Raw genomic sequence first — 19,843 nt, 5'->3', positions numbered from 1 at the left:
AAAACCAATCATATAAAAGGGGTAAGATTAGTCAGCTGATTCCATTTATTGCCAGAAAGCAAAGCTTAAGTTTTTTCTATTTTGTTCTAAAATAAGTATTTTTTAAAGGCCACTAGAAGTAATGTCTAACCCAGTCATAAGCAAGTATACAGATATCAATTATAATTTAAGTCTCCCTTTTTTGCTAAACTGGGCTAAATTATCCTTCATACAATCACATAATCTGTACTTTCACCTACTGTATTTTCATCAGAAAGAAACATTTAAGTCATGTAGTTATCTGTACTACATAGATTAAGTCATAACACTCAAAATAATCCAAATTCTAAAAAATTATTGTCCCATTTCCTTCTAAATCTATTTCCTTGCTTTACCATTCAAGCTAACTTTCATTATAGTTCAATACTATAAACTTGCTTTTACATTTTAATCCATTTCACCTTCAAATCCAACCCCCTATTAACTTTCACCATCTGAAGTGTCATGTTTTTAAACATTTATTTTTCACTAGATGTTTATAATGAAAACCTGTCTGGTCATTGTCTGGTTTTAGATTTTTCAATACATGGTTTAGAAACACATAGCTTTTTAATAACTAAGCGTATGCAAGCTGAGTTGTCCTGCTTTTTAGGAAAACATAATTTTTGTAGAAGTACCCACTAATATTGGGAACTGGCTTTAAATATTTAGAATTAAAGGGATTTGCTTTTTCTTTTATTTGGCAAGGGGGGGAAGAAAGGAAAGCAGGGATGGTAGAGACAGAACAACAATGGCAGAAATGTAAAGTACAATGAAGCATCTCCATTTCGAAATCTCCTCTAGAGGATATCCAAAGCAATATTTCTGAGTGCCATCACCTGAAAATGTCACAAGTACTTTTGGATAATTGTAAATGAAGTTGACACTAAAGAAAGATGATCTCTTTTTCTCTTAGTTTGCTTGTAAACCTGAAAGCAAGGCATAGTCAGCATTGTTATCACTCATACACACTATTCATTCTTACTGAAGAGTCCTCAAGTGTTGAGCTGATGAAAGCATAAGCAAAAGGTTTTTTTTGTATTCTGTTTTCCCAAAAAAATAGCAGTACTGTATGACAAGCCAGAGAAAAGGTTTTCCCAGTTTCCTCTTCTCCACCAAAACTAAGTTAATTTTTGCACTCTCTGTGCCTGCAAGTCCTGTCCTCTCAATGCCTCATCTATTTTGGGTTTAATTTCCTTAAGAATTTCTATAGACTCTACGCAATTTGAGTATCTAGTGGTTCCTCACAGCAGATAAGACCATGCAGGTAAGAATATATAACTAGTGGAGCAAAGAAGAAATCTTCACCAGTGTTTTGAAAAGCAGACTGGAAAATAAATCCATTGCTTGCTCATAATTGATTTTCTACTTTCCAGAATTGTTAAAGGAAGGAAAGGCATGGAGCCTTCCAAGCAAGTATACAGCTCCGCAGGAAAGAAATACTAGTGAAAAACACATACGGCAAGACTCCCAACACAGTATTTTTATCTACAGCATCTTTCCCTTTTCGAGAAGGCATTAATTACAAATCACCTCTGGAAGTTTTAATGCAAGTTTCCAGAATATATAAAGGAAATTCCAACCAGAATCACGGAATTTTTAATAACTGCAGAAGATGTTGAGCTACCTTCCCAGAAAGAAACTACCTTGAAGCAATTTCTCTTCTTTCCTCTGGAAAAAAAAATCTAGATTTTAACCAAAAAAATAAAATCCATGTTCATGCTAAGACTTATCCTAATCTGACTGTTAAAAAAAAATAAGATTATAGAAGGAAAATCAAAGTAAGCATAAGGTAGCACAGTCACCAGTTGAGAGTCCAAGTTTATTTTCAAAGCCAAGCCCAAGATGAATCTAGGACAAATCTGTAGTGGCCTACTGGGATACTTTCCAGTAACCTACAGGTACCAATCATGCAATGAAAAAAATTGTAATTCCTAGCTACATCTCAGTATTTACATAATAATGACCATTAGCTTTGACATCTGACACTCACGCTTACAGGTTCAACACAGTAGCTCTCATAGAAACACCATATATATAGAATCACAGAAAACCTCCAGATGGGTTTTCTGACCTTAGCCTATCTAGTATAACCTAGACCCTGAGCAAAGCAGGGTCAGCTAGAACAGACTATGCTGGGCCTTGCTCCAGTGGGTTTTGAATATCTCCAAGGAAGACAACGATGCAACATATGTGGGCAGCCTATGCCAGAATTTGACCATCCTCACAGTAAAAAAAAAAAAAAAAAAAGTGTTTTCTTATGTTTTTGTTTGTGCCTTATTGCCTTATGTTTTCATGAGACACAACTAAGAATATGCCTGCTCAGTCCTCTTTACTCCTCACCATCTGGTGTACGCACACATTCATAAGATCCCCCTGAGCCTTCCCTTCTCCAGGCTAAACAGTTGCATCTCTCAGCCTCTCCCAGTATGACAGATGGTCCAGTCTCGTCAACACAGCAGCCTTTTGCTGGACTTGCTCCAGTACCTCCATGACTCCCTCATATGGGGGAGCCTTCAAACCAGACCCAGCAGTCCAGGTGCGGAGCAGAGGGGAGGGATCACCTCCCTTGACCTGCTGTGACGCTTGTTCCCACACAGTCCAGTGTGCCATTGACCTTCTCCGCCTGAGGCACGCTGCTGGCCCACGTTCAGCTCGTGTCTGTCAGGACCCTGGGGCCTTTACTGCCCAGCTCTTTTCAGCCAGTCGATTCCAACACGTCCCTGCTGTGCTGCCCCAGATAGGCCTTTGCAGGACGTCCCTGTCGGTGCATTCCCCCAGCATGTCCAGCTCTGAACAGCAGCACACTCATATGCTTTACAACCCCTTGTCCCACTTTTGTACTGGCCACAAACTTGCTGAGTGTGCATTTGTCCTAGGATGATGTTATGATGCTATATATAGACCTAGACGTTATATCTCCATCCATGTGTCCTGTTTGTGCTGGATATTATGTTCTGTGCCTTCAAGACTGGCTCTGAAGAGTATAAGTTTTGTTTTGGTTTCTTATCAGCTGCTCCCCCATGGCTGGCGGGACACACAGATGGGGCAGTACACAGCGCTGCTTTTGCTTTTTGCTTTGCTCTTGCTTCTGCTTTGCTTTTTGCTTTGCTCTTGTTTTTTGCTTCTGCTCATTAGTTAGTTTAGCTAAGCAGTCCAAATTTTTCCCTGGACTGTTTCTCCTTTCCCTTTTTTTGGACCTACTCAAACCTGCTCCACACTGGGACCTGGGAACACCAAATGTTTGCACCTTGTGGCTGCAGCAGCTACCCCAGCGCCAGAGAGATTGATAACAGAGCGACCACCCCCAGAGAGACTTTCTGAATTTGTCATCTTTTTCACAGCGGTGAAAGAGTGGTGTCATCCGGTATTGTTCATTTTGTATGCTGGGGGTGCTGTGCCTGTTAAATAAACAGGTTCTGTCCACTTCTCTCCAAGGAATCCTTCCCGAACCAGTTGGGGGGAGGGGCCATGTGGGTTTGCTTTCTGGAGAGGCCCCCTTTTGGAGGTTTTCTCCCAAATTTGCCCTAAACCAGGACAGCATTCTGTATCATCATCCAGCTCATAACAAAGATGTTAAACACACTGGCCTCTAGGGCACACTGTTAGTGACCAGCCCTCAGCTGGGCTTCACGCAACTGACCACAAAGCCCAGAGGTTCAGCTAGCTTTTAGTCTACTTTAATGTCTACTTGTCTAGCACACACTTGGACAAGAGTCACAGGCACATGACAAAGAACAGTGGAAATGTAACTGATTTTAAATTTCCTTAAAAAATCATACCAAAAAAAAAGACTAAATATATTTTTTCCTCATAGTATCTAGTCTATCTAATTAAAGTTTGTGTAATTCTCTCCACCACAGGTTTTCTAAATCATTCAATAAAAAAGTGAAAAAAAAATTATACACATAACTAGGAAAATTGTAGTATCTCCATCAGAGACCTACAAGAAAATTGATGCTCTTATAAAAGCATATAATTATACTGCTTTGTCCTAAAGCATCTCTTTTTTCTATTCATCCCATTAAATATGGTAAAAGTAGAATCCTCAACACTCAGTCCAACAGCTATACTTTCTTATTATGGCTATCCAGTTGAACCAAAACTTCATAAGTGAGATAATCTTCTGGAGAGCTACCCTAGTGAATGTTCTTAAAAACTTGTCTCATACAATTGCAATAAAGGCTTCTACTATTGTTTCTATTTGGCAGCTGGAATGTAAGGAGCTTATTTTAAGAGTACTTATATTGCAAATGATTTGCCAGATTTGCCTCTTTTACAATACTTACTTTATTCCACATAAAATGAGAGGCATTAACTTCTATTCTTCAAGCAATTCATCATACAGAATTCCATAGGTTAAGACTGTTCAGAATTTTTCACTTCCAAAAAAAATTCCTCACAGCTGATGGGTCAGTCAAATAAGAATCTTCATCAAGACCTCAAGTTTTGGCTGTGATTAGCTTCCTAAGAAGAAAATCTGTGATAGCTAATATGATAAAGATGATTAAAGGAACACTAAGAAGTCTTCTTTCTTCAGTATCTATTACTTCTTTTTTAAAATCAACAAATGAGAAAACAGTGGCAATCTTAAATCCAGGAATACATATGAATCAAACAAGTAGATCTGTGAGAAAGGAAAAAAACCAACCACTGAGCACTTGTGTGGAAGTTCACATTAAATAATTAGCTCAAGGCCTCTGGTGGGTACAGGTCTGTATCACGCACCTGTCAGTATATATATATTCAGTCTCTCACACAAACATGCTTAGTTCTGACTACTACTGCAAAATTCTTCCACTTTTTACACAATAACGGAAACAAAAAATAAGCTAAGTTGGTGGCATATTGCAAAATACAAAATTAGTTAAGACAAAAATTTAAGAATGATCTATGCAACTCACGTACAAAGAACACACTGAGATATCATTCCAAGGCCTATTTTAAGACTATTTTATGTACAACACAACTGTCAATACACCAGCCGTAATTCAACAAAAATTGTAACTCATATCTTAACTTAAGAGACAGCACGGAACAATTTGTTTTTCAGACTTAGACATCTGTTACAGCATTGTTAACAGCAAATTTGCTTAAGATTTCCAATACTTTTTCAAAGTTGAATTTCAAATTAGCTAGTAAATACCATTTAAGCTTTGGTTTGTTGTTGGGTTTTTAACATCACTTTTACACACTAAGCACAAGTATCTTCAGCTGCTGATCCACCACTGCTTTCATTACAGAGCCAGGAAAGATTCTAATGAATATGAAAGGTTTTGATATTTAGCTCTGGTCTGTTTCCAGCAGATCCTCTCCCTAATTTTAATCTATACTTTTAGTGAATTTCCATTGCTTTCTACATATAGTTTAAAGGTTAAAGAGACTGCATACAATACAGCTTCCAAAACAAAATCTCTTCCATGAATGTGTAAGGTTTTATTCTGGTAAGTTCATTAAAATGAACAAGACTTATGCATAAAAACAGAGCTATGTATATTTCAGAAATGTCTCAGTTTACAGATAAAAAGTCAAACATGTGCTTGTATCTCAGTTTTCCAGAGTTTTCATTAAGTTCTGCATATATTTCCTATATTTTGGGCAGTCTTTAATCACAGAACCAGATGTAAAATACACTAGAACTCAAAGCAGAGTATCCAAGTAATTCATTGTGTATCGCAATATCCCAATTCATTATTCATTCAACTGGAAACAACTATTTCCTCCTGTTACAGGCTCACTTAGGATGTACTTGCAACCACAAATCAATACCCTTGTGCTGGGATAGGTGTGGCAGTACCAACACCAAATCAAAACCTGTTTTCAGTTCTGGCAACCTCTATCAATCAGATTATACCAGAAAAAAAATTACAAATCTGTAGCATAGTAGCTTCAGACAATTTCCCTAGACAGTTAAATCTTGAGAAACATACTGAAGAAAAGAAAAATATTTAGAGACAGATGTACAAATTCCCCAATCTGCCTCCCTGAGTGAAAGAATCCCATTTGCCCTCTAATCACCTATCTAGACTATCGCTGACACATCTGCTATATGACTAGACCTTCAATTGCTGCAAGGAAAACAGGACAGGCCAAGGGGCTATTCTCAAGTTGTGTTTGTCTCAGAGCTGCATTTCCTTTCAGATTTATTTCTTAAATACTTGCATATCTGATATATCTTTCAGGTATATAGATCCCTAGAGATCCTCATTCTACAAAATTATTCCACATATAAACAAAGGAATTTTCTCTCAGCAGAGTAATATTAAGTTCAGAACTTCCCAAAACAAGAAGTAGTAACACCTAAGTGGAGGAAAAGGGTGAAAATGGTACTCATCTTACAAACCTGGATCACTGTTTTTGATTAATCACCAAAGTAAGGGGTTTTAGTAGTATGTTGTTTCAATAGGTCATTTCCTCTTATTTTGAGGACTTGTGAACCTAAGATATATTGGGCAACATCCAGAAATAAAAGACATATCTTTAGTGAATTTTATGACAAGACAATTGCATTTCCAGCTTCTTAAGACCCTTATAAGCTAAAAATGCAGTTATTTCAGAACAGAATAAAACCAAATATTTAATCCTTTTTTTGTTGTATATTCTGTAAGTCAGCTTTCGAAAATCAAATATAAATCCCTCTTTCAGAGTCCTGACAAAATTAAGAAAATGCTGCTGTTCATTCAAATATTCTCAAACATTTCTTAATTTACTAACAGACAGAACTCTGAAAAATACCAGTGCTTGTTTTAATTTTCACTTCTTTGTCCTTTTTTGAGTATTATTCTGCTAGGTTTCTGGGAAAGCACTACAAAACAGCATGGCTGTCACACTTTCAGAGAAATAATTCACTGCACTTACCTCCACAGTGCTCAGCAGAATCAATGTTATACCTCACCATACCAACTACATAAAACATTTGGGAAATTACAGTAGTTATATAAGCTGGGCCTCTAACGAGATTTTGCCAGCAGGGAAATGCACTGGTTTGCATAAACCAAGTCAGACTTGGTTGCTGGTGAGGACAAGGTGTGGAGGCAGCCCCCCACTCGGTACCACAGAAAGCTGTGGCTGCCGCCCACCCCCGCTGCCAAGGGGCAACATGGGTCAGGAGAAAAATTCAACACAGCCCCAGTGCAGCCCACAGGCAAAGTGTCTGCCAAGGCTCCTCTTCCCAAGAGGAGAGCCTCACAAGTCTCCCAAGAAACACACATACAGCCTCACACTTCACTAAGTATATATAGATTGTGTTCTTTGATAAAATTAGTTTGTGTAGGTAAAATTAAGACTACTCCCAGTTCTTTGACAAAACGACTAGGTTTTTATGCTTCCAAAACCAGAGAATTGTCTTCATTTCTTTCTAAAGCTTTAAAAAATTCTCCCTTTTCTTACAAGAATTCCTCTTCTGTACGTGGGAACAGATGAGGGTCAAGATTAGTAGTGAATGTAGAGTTGAACATAACTTGTGAGTTAGGACTTGAATGAAAGGACCAACTTTATCAAAATTTCATATAGGCCCATAGAGAAACTGGAGTTTATGACCAGTATGTCATTTTTTATATTCTAGAGTGAGAAGGTGTATCACTTCTGTCTACAACTTAACCAAGCTAACATTTTTTTGAAAGCAGGAAATTTAATTTCCCTCAGGACCAGGGAGTATAGATGCATACGGGAAAAAAAAAAACAAAAAGACAAAAAACCTCCACAGAAACAAAAAACAAACCACAACAAAACCCCATCCCAAAACATTTTACAGTTTCCATTAGAGGAAAAAAGCCTATTACACAAACAGCTTTGTAAATAAAAAACCCAAAACAAAACAAAACAAAAAACTCCAGCAACAAAAAACACCCCCCACCTCCCAACAATCTGGTATTTGAAATCTAGTTTATTCTAGAGTATGAACTCAGAGCTATGGAAAAGAATGCAAACCAACAGAGGCTAAACTTGCTTCAGGCTTTTCACTTGTTCAGAACACATCTCCTAAAGCACTGTCTGCCCAAAGTGATAAGAATTACGATCTCATGCATTAGATATTTGGAGGCAAGATAGAATATACCTAATACACCAAACTGCCATATATACCTTTTCAACTCACAGTGTGGACCATTCACAGGATGTGAAACAGAGCATGGAAATAAAGGAAGACAAGGGTCGCAGGAATAGAAAGAATGGCCACAGAACACTGACAGGTCAGCTCAAGGAATACGTAAACTAAGCTTTGTGTCCAAGTACAGCCTCAGCATAAAGCAAATGGACATATGTTTTTAAAAGAAAAAAAGAGAAGGGGTTTTGGGGAAAGGACTGACATATATGACATATAACTCTAAGTTAACATGATAACGCTACACAATAGATGGAAAGCTAGTGAACAACACAGACAAAATAATGGATCCAAAATTTCAAATAAATTTCTACCATTCTGTGTCACAACAAAGTATTTTCTTCATAAATGAGCTATGTTGACAAGACAGGTTAATGTTGAGAAGAAAGAGATGCATAGGTTTCCAAGGTGTTTTGCCTTTTTTATGTATAAACATACAATTGATTACTTATTATTACCAGCTACAATAAACAATATTTTAAGTGTGAAACCTACACTTACACAAAGCAGTTAAATAAAAAAATTCCTTTTTCTTAATCCTTATTAAAGAAATAATTTCCCATTATCTTCATTTGTCAAATTTTAAAAGGACAAAGACAGTCACAGAAGATTACTGCAATACATTTTAGTACAACCTATCCAAACACATCAGCATCCATAATGCAAAATACTAGATCTGAGAAGGCAGTGTCAGATACCCTTTTCTAAAAGTTATTGCTTTCAGTCACATTATGAGCAAAACCACTGTTCAAATAAAAATCTTTGGATTATAGCACACCTGTTTTCTGAACACATTACAATTCAGGTTTCTAGAAATTAAATTTTAGGGCACTGGATGAAAAGATTACTTTAATCTCATAAAAATTAAAATAGAAAACGAGTACTTCTCATATTCACCTCATACTACTTGCAGCTAAAAGGTTGTCTTTCATTTAATGTCAGCATCTTGAAGAAGGACTTCATGAACTTTTTAACATTAGCTATTTTTAAAAGCTGTCACTTTGATCCGAGTCAAGTGAAAACCTCAGCAAAAGGTTCTTCCTCCTCCTTCTAGGCTTCTAGATTCAGTTAGAAGAGCCTGGCTAAGGAAACAGAACCAGGTAATATGCATTAAGTAGGACAAGATGGTGAATAGCTTTAGACTGTTTTGTTTCTCTGGTTATTTTTGGAATGTAATGCCTTTGGTTACTGGTATGACATCAGTCATTAGAAGAATACACAGATGCCGGGCTTACTACTGCCAAACTTGTATCAGCCAAGAGACATATACATCTGATTTCATAATATTATGTTGAGATTTGCTGTGTTTATTTAGCAACAAGCCTGCAAACAGCTAGAAAAAGTTAGTGACTATTTTAAGGTAATGCTCTCCTCCTTTTTACAGGTCAAAGGAGAATGAAGCTTCAATGGAGAATTGGAAGGGTGAAAAACAGCAGTATCACTGACAAAATTACTGGTTTTATTAAAGCCAAAGCCTGAGTTCAAAGGATGAGATACTGAAATAATTTAAGTGCTTAGAAACTACTCAGGGCTAGAAGTCACTGCACCAAAACAATGACTTATGACAAATAACACTTCTATGCATGTATTAGATGTAGTACATCTAACTGTACCACCTAGACATACACCTTTAATTGTACTTCTAGACATTAAAAACTAAAGTATGTGTAACCAAGAGGCTGCATGACAATACAGTACTATACAAACAGTATGCAAAGCAATGCTATTGCCAAATACACTTTTCCCGTGCTTGAAGAATGCACAAAACCACAATGTTTAATATTAAATTGCAATCTGTCTTCTTCTAAAGAAGTGTTAAATCTGTCAATTTGAAACAAATTCTTTGCACATTCATGATATTTCCAATACCAACAGCAACACCAAAAAAAAAAACACCACCAAAAAACCCACCAGACTGTCTTCTGCTGATACATTTTTGTTAAGACTTGTCAAATCAAAACTCCTTAGAGGACTGAGTACTTCAGAGTGCTGTGCCCATACTAATTTGCAAGTGTATGAAATAATTAATCTATAAATACCTTGTACAGTTACAGAGTTCAACTACTGATTTCCTTTGTCAGATATACATAAAAGACTCCAGTTTACAACTTCTACATCTGAAGCAAAGCATTTCAGTATTGCATTCTTAACTCCGAACTGGCACTTCCAGCTAAAAAGAAAACTGCAAAAACCTTCTTCCATAAAGCAGTACTCGGCTGAAAACAGTAACAACAACAAAACCCTAAATCAATATATATTCAAAATATGTCTTAATTTTTTTTATAAGGTTTATATTGCCCTATACAAAAGCAGCTAAAGGTTGGCAGATTTGAAACATCCCTGGTGTTGCAATATCAGGTTTAGTTTATGTCCTGAATGTTCTTCTTTCTCTAGTTTTTAATGTTGACATGTTGTTAACATTGACATTAGTAGTAAAATCCATGTCTTTCCAGCTTTTCTTTAAATATCCTTAAAGTGTTGATGTATGGGATTTAACAGCTGAAGTACAGATCAGAGCAATAATATCTCACAGCCTTCCAGCTCTTTGTAACTCTATATTATTTAATTTTAGCAGTGAATTATAAACAAGAAGATGCATATAGAATCTTCAGGATCTTTTCCAACCTCATGATTCTTAAGATCATCAAGTCCAACTGTAAACCTAACACTTGCAAGTTTACTAAACTATATCCACAGCTGCCATGTCATTTATCCTCTCTCCCAGTTTATTTATCACTTCATTTTTATTATTCTTTTGGATGTTCGTAAAATGAGAAGTAAAAAAAACAACAAAATAATCTCTGAGAAGCTGATAGAAGCTGATATATCCACAAGTGTACTAAAGAAGCATTTAAGACTAGTAACATATGTGAATGTGTGATCAGACAGTTTTTCAACACCACACTTTCTAACTACACACACATACAGGAAATATCTGTAGAACATCAAGTTATCACTGGCCTCAGAAGAACTCTGAGTTACCAGTCAACCATTAAAACCATGTGGGTGGAGAGCAAAGGAATTCATTTGAGTATATTTCTTTTTTATACTCAAAATATTTCATTCTTGTCCTCCTTCTTTCTTCTTGATGTCTTGTGATAAAAGACTGTAAAGTCATTGACCCAATTCACACATCACAACACTGAGCTCTGAAATATACCCACATCAGGTCAACATAGAATCCCTCCAGTCTCACCTTACAGGTTTGCAATGATAATGAAGGGAAGAACCATTTGAGAGCTATATGATCCTTATTAATCACCAAATTCTGCAATTTTTGTCCTACAAAACGTGGATGGTAAGAAAGACCGCTTCAGGTCTAAATTATAAGCCACAGCTGCTTTAAAGCAATTTATTGTACATCAACTAGAAAGTATTCAGACAAAGACAATAACTGATGATTTTATTGAAGTTCTGAAGAAGATATTGAGAGCTTGAAAGCTCTACTTACTTCTTCTTAACTATATCAGATGTTATGAAAACCATGATATTTTTACCCAGTTCCACCTTTCTCCTTATACTATCATGGGTACAGAAAACTTCTCTGTGAATATCCCTTGCTAAGAACAAGGACAGAGTTGGAATATGACATGGAAATAGTCTGACAGGGAAGATGGAGAGACTACCCTAGCATGATTTAAAAAAGAAAAATTTTAAGGTAGTAAGACACAGTATTTCTGGAGCAAGTTTCTCATTCCTACCTGAGAAGTCTCTCCCTTCTGAGAGGACTTACTTCAGCTATCTTTGGAATAATTAACACAAAACAAAGTTAAATATCTCCAGAGAAATGTAAATTAATTGAATATCGAATATTAAATCTTCACATCTTTTAGTCCTTGTTACTATTTTTAGTGTAGTAACATAATATTTATTCACACATTACCAGTTAAGAATAATATGGAAAATACTGACATCAAAATACATACTTAAATCACACCCGCCTCAAAATTTCAGTTCTTTTCATGCAATCCTGGAACTGTTACAAACACTGGCCTACTGCCAGTGTTAACACACATTTGGAGAGATAACATAAGGCTGCTTAAAAAGCTAAATCCCAAGTTTTTACAAAACTGTTAATGGCATCAACTACAACATGATGACAGCTAACATCAAAATAGTTCTACAGGGATTTTTAAATTCTCATGTCTTCCCTGGTTTTAAGGGCTCTTTTTTTAAAGTTTTCTTATAATTTTATGCACAACGAACCTTCTGCAAGAGGTTTAGTTGTTTTGTTTCTTGAGGCAGAATACTTCCAAATAAAAACTGAAAAATTTTCACTGGAAACATTTTGTTAAGAATCATTTATATAAGTTAAACCTTACAGCTCTTACTTGCATAAAACTGCATTCTGTGATTGCTGAGGGAGACCTTTAACCATTCCAGAAAAAGAGTACATACAACAAAGACCATAAGCATCTGAATTAAAAATCATCAAATTTGCACTTCAGTCTTTGAAATAAATTTACTATCTACATCCCCTAGAAACTGACTGGATTGACAACATTAATGCGTATTGTCTAAGTACTTCTCTCTAGCACAGGAAAAATCAAAGATTTTGTTTCCCAAATATAGGCAAGAAGCTGTTGGAAGAATTGAGAACAGAAGTCAGGTCTCAGGAGTGTTGAATTCTAGTTTCTTGTTTACTCAAGGATGATGTGCCTTGGTTAACTTTGTAACCATCATCTTTAAACTGATTTTTCTGGAACCTTTCCAAAACTGAACCATCAAGTTTTAAGTATGTACCGAGGAAAAACATTAGTGTTTTATGCAGTTTCTATTTATAAAATAGACAAAATACCAACTGTAGAGTAGAGAGCATCTTCATGGCACATACAGACTCTTCTTCCAGAACCATGCAATAGTTTGGGTTGGAAAGGACCATAAAGGTCAGCCAATTCCAAGCCCCTTTCCACACCCTCCACAACACCACTGTGTTCAAAAACCCATCCAGCATGACCTTCAACATTTCCAGGGATGGGGCATCTACAGCTTCTCTAGGCAAGCTGTTCCAGTGTCTCATCACCCTCTCAGTAAAGAACTTCTTCCTCATATCTAATCCAAATCTATCCTCTTTCCATTTAAAGCCAATCCCCCTTGTCTTATCACTACAGGACCTTATCAAAAGTCCCTCTCCAGCTCTCTTGCAGCCTCCTTTTAGGTACTGGAAGGCTGCCCTGAGATCTCCCCAATGCCTTCTCCTCTCCAGGCTGAACAAGCCCAGCTCTCCCAGCTTGTCTTCATAGGAGAGGTGCTCCAGTCCTCTGAGCATCTTTGTGGCCTCCTCTGGAATCTCTCCACAGCCTTCTGATCCTCTTCTAAGACCTTCTCTGGACTTGCTCCAGCAGGTCCATGTCTTTTGTGTCCTGGGGACCCCAGAGCTGGACACAGCACTCAGGTGGGATCTCAGGAGAATAAAGTAGAGGGGGAGAATCAGTCCCTTCGTGCAGCCCTGGATACTGGGGTGGTTTTCTGGGCTGCAAGAGTACACTGCTGGGTCGTATTTTCTCATCAATCAACACTACCAGCTGTTTCTTTCCCATCAGAGCTGCTGCAGTTAATATAAAATTTCTGCAACAAACATCATACAACCAAACCAACACTGAGGAGTCTCTTTTTATAGTCCCAGCACAAATCCTGCAGCTATTCTGTAGGAGTCAAAGATTTATGCTGATGTCACAAAACTTTCACAACAGACTTTACCAATATACTTAGGATATGGATTTCTCAATCAGAAACACCCAAGCTACAAATTACATCACAAAGAAAGAAAGAAAAAAAAAAAAAAAAAAAACCCAAAAAAACAACAACAACAAAAAAAAAACACCAAAAAAAAAAAGAATCAACACCCCAACAAATCCAAAATGAGAAACAAACCTCCTGAACTCTTGTGGAAATTGTGGAAACTAATGCCATTCTCTCCTATTGATAGAAGCATGGCAGCACCTTGCTTTTTGTTTCTAAATCCAGTTGTCTTATGCAAACTAATTAAATATATATGTGTATTTTCATCTGCAGCAGGCATAATTCAACACTGCATAAGCACTCCTGCATGCAGTTGTACAAACACATATATGCAATCTCATAATCGCAGTTTATTTCTCGTTGGCTTTAATCTTTGTGTCAGATGCTACTTTATCCCAAATGGGTACACAGATCTTCCGGAATGCCTGAAAATAAGGAGCTTATACTGAAGAGGAAGACCTAAAATTGCTTCAGTTACAGTCTACTGCAGTCTTTGAACATGACATGAAGTAACATCTTGGTTTTTTAGACCTGTATTTCTAACCACTTGTTTTACCTTCCCCTGTGAATTAAGCATATTAAAGTTAAATCAAGCAAGCCTTTCTCTCCTGCCCAAAAGTAAAAATGTAGTTAAGTACTTAAGAAGTGTTTTGCTCAGTGAAATGTGTTCATACCTTTATTTTGCCTCACTTCGAATTACTGATTAAATCTGCTTATTAAACAAATTTCACCTATTACTTAGTGTTCCTCTACTGTTTTGACTAAAACATCAGATTCCCTTTAAGTAATGCAAAAACATAACTGAGGAATCCTAATTTTGGAATTTTACATTTAATTCATGAGTGACCCTCATCCTCTGTGGGGAAAGCATCTTCTTCTGCTCCTACTCCCAGCTCATAATACGAATTGTATAAGGATAGGCAAAAGTAACCTATGGACTCTCACTTCTCTTGTCAGAAGACAGAAGCTGTCTGGATAACTTCACTGTTGTACTCCTTGGATAATGAGTATTTGGATTTTCTTTTACCACACTATATTTGTAGGTTTGTTTTAACCTGGTAAAGTGTCTTCTGCTCTAAATCCACACGGGGAATTATTACATCTTCAAGACACTCTTAGAGAAGAGTTAGAACAGTTAGAACAGTTCTAAAAGCAGCTGAAAGACATGCAAGAAGTACCTTATATACGAGACACTAAACAACTTGAGAAGCACAATTAAGAAGTGGTACTCCTAACAATAAATTCCTGGATTACTGAAGATGAATTTTATGCACATATGCTGGTAAGCATTTTACAAAGCTAGAACAGCAGAATTTAGTCAAAAGACCTAAACAGATATATCCTCAAATCTTTTTGCAACACCCTACTTCAAGGATTCTTGAAAGAATCCTTATCTGACAGGTAAGTCTCACTTAGGGAAATTAAGTTTATTACATTTATATTTCTCCCCTGTAGCTTGAGTCCTTTCCCAAGGACCAATTTCTGCAGCCAGCTATCAAACCAGGCTTCAGATTCTAGAGCAGATTAGAAAGTTTAGATCATACTTTACCCAGAAGTTTCAATAATTCTTTTAAGCCTCCCTTCCTGAAAGGTCAAGTAAGTCAACAGAAACATAGGACCTGAGCCCTCTAGCTACAAAACTGTCAAAAATGTGCACCTCTACTTTCATGAAATACATCTTATACAATACCTTTAATCTTAGTCCTAATCTTAAAAGTCTTAATTTTATTGTTGTAATAGGTGCAAGAGAAGTATTTTTATATACACCTTGGTTTACATTTAAAAGCACTATTATTCCTTCCAGAAGTTCACTCAACAGAAAGATCAACTGATTTCCCAAGCTTTCTCCCTAAAACTTCAAAACGGAACACAACATGCAAACTACAACACTGCCAGAATCTGCAAGTCACTGAGACTTGCACATACAAGACTCCAGCCCTGCAAAAGCCTAATTCACTTGTAAACTCCTTTTATGAGCACATAGTCTGCAATTATTTGAAATACACAATAGAAAACAACTCACAGATTTTATTTACACTAATCTGAAGTTTTTGTCAGGACAGACTTGCATACAATATATAGAATCTTAGATGAACTCTATTGTGAATTATAAAGAAAAAAAAAAGAATTTACTTTAACTGTCTTTGCATTTTGCAGCAAAGGAGTTCAAAATCTTTCAGCACCATGCATTTAAATCCATAATTAACTCACATCCACCTCAAGATATCTGACGCATAGTAAGTGAGAGTGCACAGGGCACGTGCCCAGTGATGTGGAACTCATGGGTCACACACAAATGACTTCACATCAGAAGTGGAATGCTGTTTCTGAAATACACTATAAACTGCTGGCAATTTCCTAGAGAAAGTAAGGGAAATATACCAAAGGCATACACACAGATATAAATTCTTCTTTGAAAGTATCACTTTACATATGCACCTAGGCCTTAAGGATATCCTAAAACCCATTTAGGGTCTCCAGGTGCTTTTTACACCTTTTAGGGAGCACAAAGCTGTAGTAATATCTTTAATGCTTTACTACATTATTTATATGCACATGGAGCAAAACCAAGGAGATTCTTCAGCTTATTTTTTCTCTTTATGGAATTAGCGTTCCATTGATGTTAACACCAAAAGAAATTGGACTTTGAATTCAAGGACAAGATACCCCTCAGTTATCAGCTTTCCAACTCCAGCACATTAAGGTGTACAGTGTGCCACAGTAAATACTATTTTTAACTGGTCAATGGTGCATCAACTGTAAATAAATGTGAACTGTCTCCACTGTGAGCCTGCCAGCAGTTTTCATTCTCTTCACTCTTAGTTCCAATGAAATGTCACCTTCATCCATTTTAGCATACATGTAAAGAATACTGGCAGTTCCCACAGTGCTTTAAAATTACCTTTAAATGTTTTAGCTATTCTATTCCTGACAAAAATTATTTCTTCTGCTTTAATAAAGAGAATCTACCTCTCCTTTTCTTACTAATGCCATTTGCCTACAGCTTGAGCATCACACAAGAGAGATTACAGCACCTAAGCACTGTTTTAAGTTATTCTAACTAAATCTCATCTGAAACATTGGGCCTACCCGCCTTAGCAATAGGCTTTAAAAACACCTCCTAGCTCGACTCCGGCCTCTCACAAAGATACAATGTATTCTCTACGCTGGGGATGACATAATGAAAACCGTTCAATCAGCAATAAAAGACCAGAAATTTTCTCACACTTCACCCTCACCATCTAAGGCATTTAAGCTATTATCAGACACCTTAAGTAACAGCACTTCAGCAAAGGAAAGGCAAACATCACTCGAATTTCCCCATTTAAAGAGACTTCCGAGTCTTAAGGGCTTATAACCGCGCTAGAAGAGAAGCCACACTTTCCGCAGAATAAATAACCAGTACCAGCCCAGCAGTCAGGGATCCGCTCCCGCACACCGGGATACCTGGCTGTGCCAGGCGGGGTTCGGACACCACGAAGCGGGGCCCGTACTGCGGCAGCTCCTCTCCAGCCCCGCGGCTCCCGGACCGCCGGGCTCCCCCCGCGGGACCACGGCGCGCTCCTGCCCGCGGCGGCCGGGGGATGCTCCGGGCACCCGGGGCGCTCCAGGCTCGGCCTCCGGGCTACAAACCCGGCCGCATCCCACCCGCATTTGCCATCAGCCCCGACAGTCTGCCCCTCTCCAGGCCCATCGCCGCCCGCACGAGGGCAAGGAGCGAAAGGAGACAGAGCGGAGGAGGAAGACACCCGAGGCGGCGAAGGAGCCGGCGCGCCTCCCTCACCTTCGTCAGCTGGGCGATCTTCTTGCTCATTTTGAAGTGCAGGTCCGCGCTCTGCTCGGCGCCCAGCCCCGCCTGTGCCGAGCCCGAGCCGAGTTTCCCCGCGCCGGGCGCGGAGCCGCCGCCGTAGCTGTGCTGCGGCTGCTGCCAGCCCATGCCCGGGGTCGCCATCTTCACCGCCCGGCTCCCGCCGCCGCCGCTCGGGCTCCTGCCTGCCTTACCGAGGACCGAGCCCGGCGCCCCGGCCGCGATTCGCTGCCCGAGGCGGCTCCTCCCGCCCCGGGCGCTTCCCTCGGCCACCGCCCCCGCCGGGCTGCGGCGTCAAAGCTCTCGGGGACGCTGCGCGAAGGGGCGCCCGCCTTGCCTTTCCTCTCCGCTCCTGCTCGCGTCCCCGGGCGGGGGAGGCCGCTCGGGCGGGCCGCGGGCGCGGCGCGGCTGCCGGGGCCGCCCCCGCGCTGTTTACGCCGCGCGCCCCCGCGTCACTCGCCGGCCCCGCCCGCCCGCGCGCGCTCCCCGGCCGCGGCCGCGCGCACCGCCCAGCCCGGGGGCGCGCGCCCGGCTCCCCCTTCCCGCCCCTCGTCCCGGGAAACGGGAACAGGCAGCAGGGAACCGGGAGCCCGCCCTCCTGCGGGAGGGGGTGGAGACAGCCCCTTGGCCTCCGGGACCCGGGCACGGCGCGGGGGGAGTTGGGGCTCAGTCAGTGCTGCCCCTCCGCGGCACCGCGCGGGCCGTCTGCGCCAAGCGCCCGCGGCTTCTCCTGGTGGGAAGCCCCGAGCGTGTGGCGGGGGATGCCCAGGGCAGGGCACCACAGTGCGGGGTGCGTGAGGGGATGGAGCTGGTCCCCGGGGTCGGACCGATGTGAGCGTGGGACTTGCTGTGCTTTCGCAGCAGGAGGGGGCGCGGGCAAGGAGGCACTGGAAATAGGAGCAGGGAGAACGGGACTGGCGCGGTTAGATCGGGGTTTTGAAGGAAGTTAGGGGCTGGCCTCTTCTCCCAAGCAATTAGCGACAGGACGAGAGCATAGAGTCTTCAGCTGCTCCAGGGGAGGTGCAGGATGGACTTTAGGAGGAACTCCTTCACGAAAAGGGATGATAAGTGTTGGAATGGACTGCAGAGAGGTGGAGGAGTCACCGTCCCTGGAGGTGTTAAAGAAAAGACTGGATGTGGCCCTGAGTGCCGTGGTCGGGTTGACAAGGCGGTGTTCGCTCATAGGTTGGACCCGAAGATCTCAAAGGCCTGTTCCAACTAAACTGATTCTGTGATGAAGCGCCTAAAAGTGCTGGGGTGACCCCAGCCAGTGAGTGGAGAGGTGTCCAGCTGAGCCTGCGGGTCTCTCCTGGGTCACAGGCACTGCTTCTGCAGCACACAGCTGGGCCAGCTGACCGATGGGCAAAGGTTCCCGCCAGAGGGGATTCACAGCTGGGTTTAGCATGACCTTTAGGTTGGGTTTGACTGCTCTCTTTTTCAGCTCCCATCCTGGGCAATTCCTGAGAACTGCCACCCTCTTTAAGAATTTGACATCTCCTTGCTAGGCTCTGGCCTTGTGAGAATATGTAAATATTAATGTGGTTGGACGCATCTGATTCCCAGATTTACAGCCTCTGCACTCTTCCTTTACAGAGTTCTTGGTACTCTCTGTTGAGTAGTTTCTTTTTACTGCTCGTTTTCCTGCTCTAAAAATCTCTTCTCTGCCCACATTCTTTGTGGGCAGGCAGAGGTATCAAAGAGGCAAACCACAAAAATATACAGCTAAGTCTGTGGTTCTCAGCCATATTATGGAGGAAAGCATCACTTAGGATTTGCAAATCATAGAAGTAGGTGGAATAGTAAAGTATGAGAGGAGAGCTATATTACACAGCAATGTGCCTCACTTGTTAATAGAGATTCATGCTTGTATTGTATGATAAATAACCAACTAAACCCAAACTGCCAGTGCAAACCTGAGGTCATGGGGTAAATGAGGTTCTTTGATGCATAAACCGGTCACTGTCTGGAAGGCACAATTAGATATTGCTACTATTGATTGTGAGAGTATGAGAGAAATACTTGCGTTGAGTTCTGCAATTTCCATGCATCAACACACTAGAAAGGTCTTCAAAAGGTCAGAAGTTCTGGGAAAAATCTCTTACAATGAAAGAAATAATTAACCCAAACTATTTTGGATAACAAGGAAACTAAGAAATATTTTAATCCCAATCTGA

General features: G+C 40.0%; 1 protein-coding gene across 3 annotated transcripts in view; it reads right to left on the bottom strand.

Annotated features, from left to right (window-relative positions):
- Window positions 1-18,078, bottom strand: part of FAM184A (family with sequence similarity 184 member A) — a 75,130-nt gene extending 57,052 nt beyond the window's left edge. For all 3 annotated transcript variants that reach the window (XM_030944824.1, XM_030944826.1, XM_030944825.1), the window contains exon 1: window positions 17,646-18,078. In XM_030944824.1, the coding sequence (XP_030800684.1) occupies window positions 17,646-17,813 (168 nt within the window). In that variant the 5' untranslated portion in view covers window positions 17,814-18,078. The remainder of the gene's footprint in view (window positions 1-17,645) is intronic.
- Between the last annotated feature and the right edge of the window lie 1,765 nt (window positions 18,079-19,843).

Source organism: Camarhynchus parvulus, chromosome 3, assembly GCF_901933205.1.
Source record: "Camarhynchus parvulus chromosome 3, STF_HiC, whole genome shotgun sequence".
NCBI lineage: Eukaryota > Metazoa > Chordata > Aves > Passeriformes > Thraupidae > Camarhynchus > Camarhynchus parvulus.
Note: the sequence above shows the minus strand (reverse complement) of the source record. Positions and strands in the feature narration are given on the sequence as shown.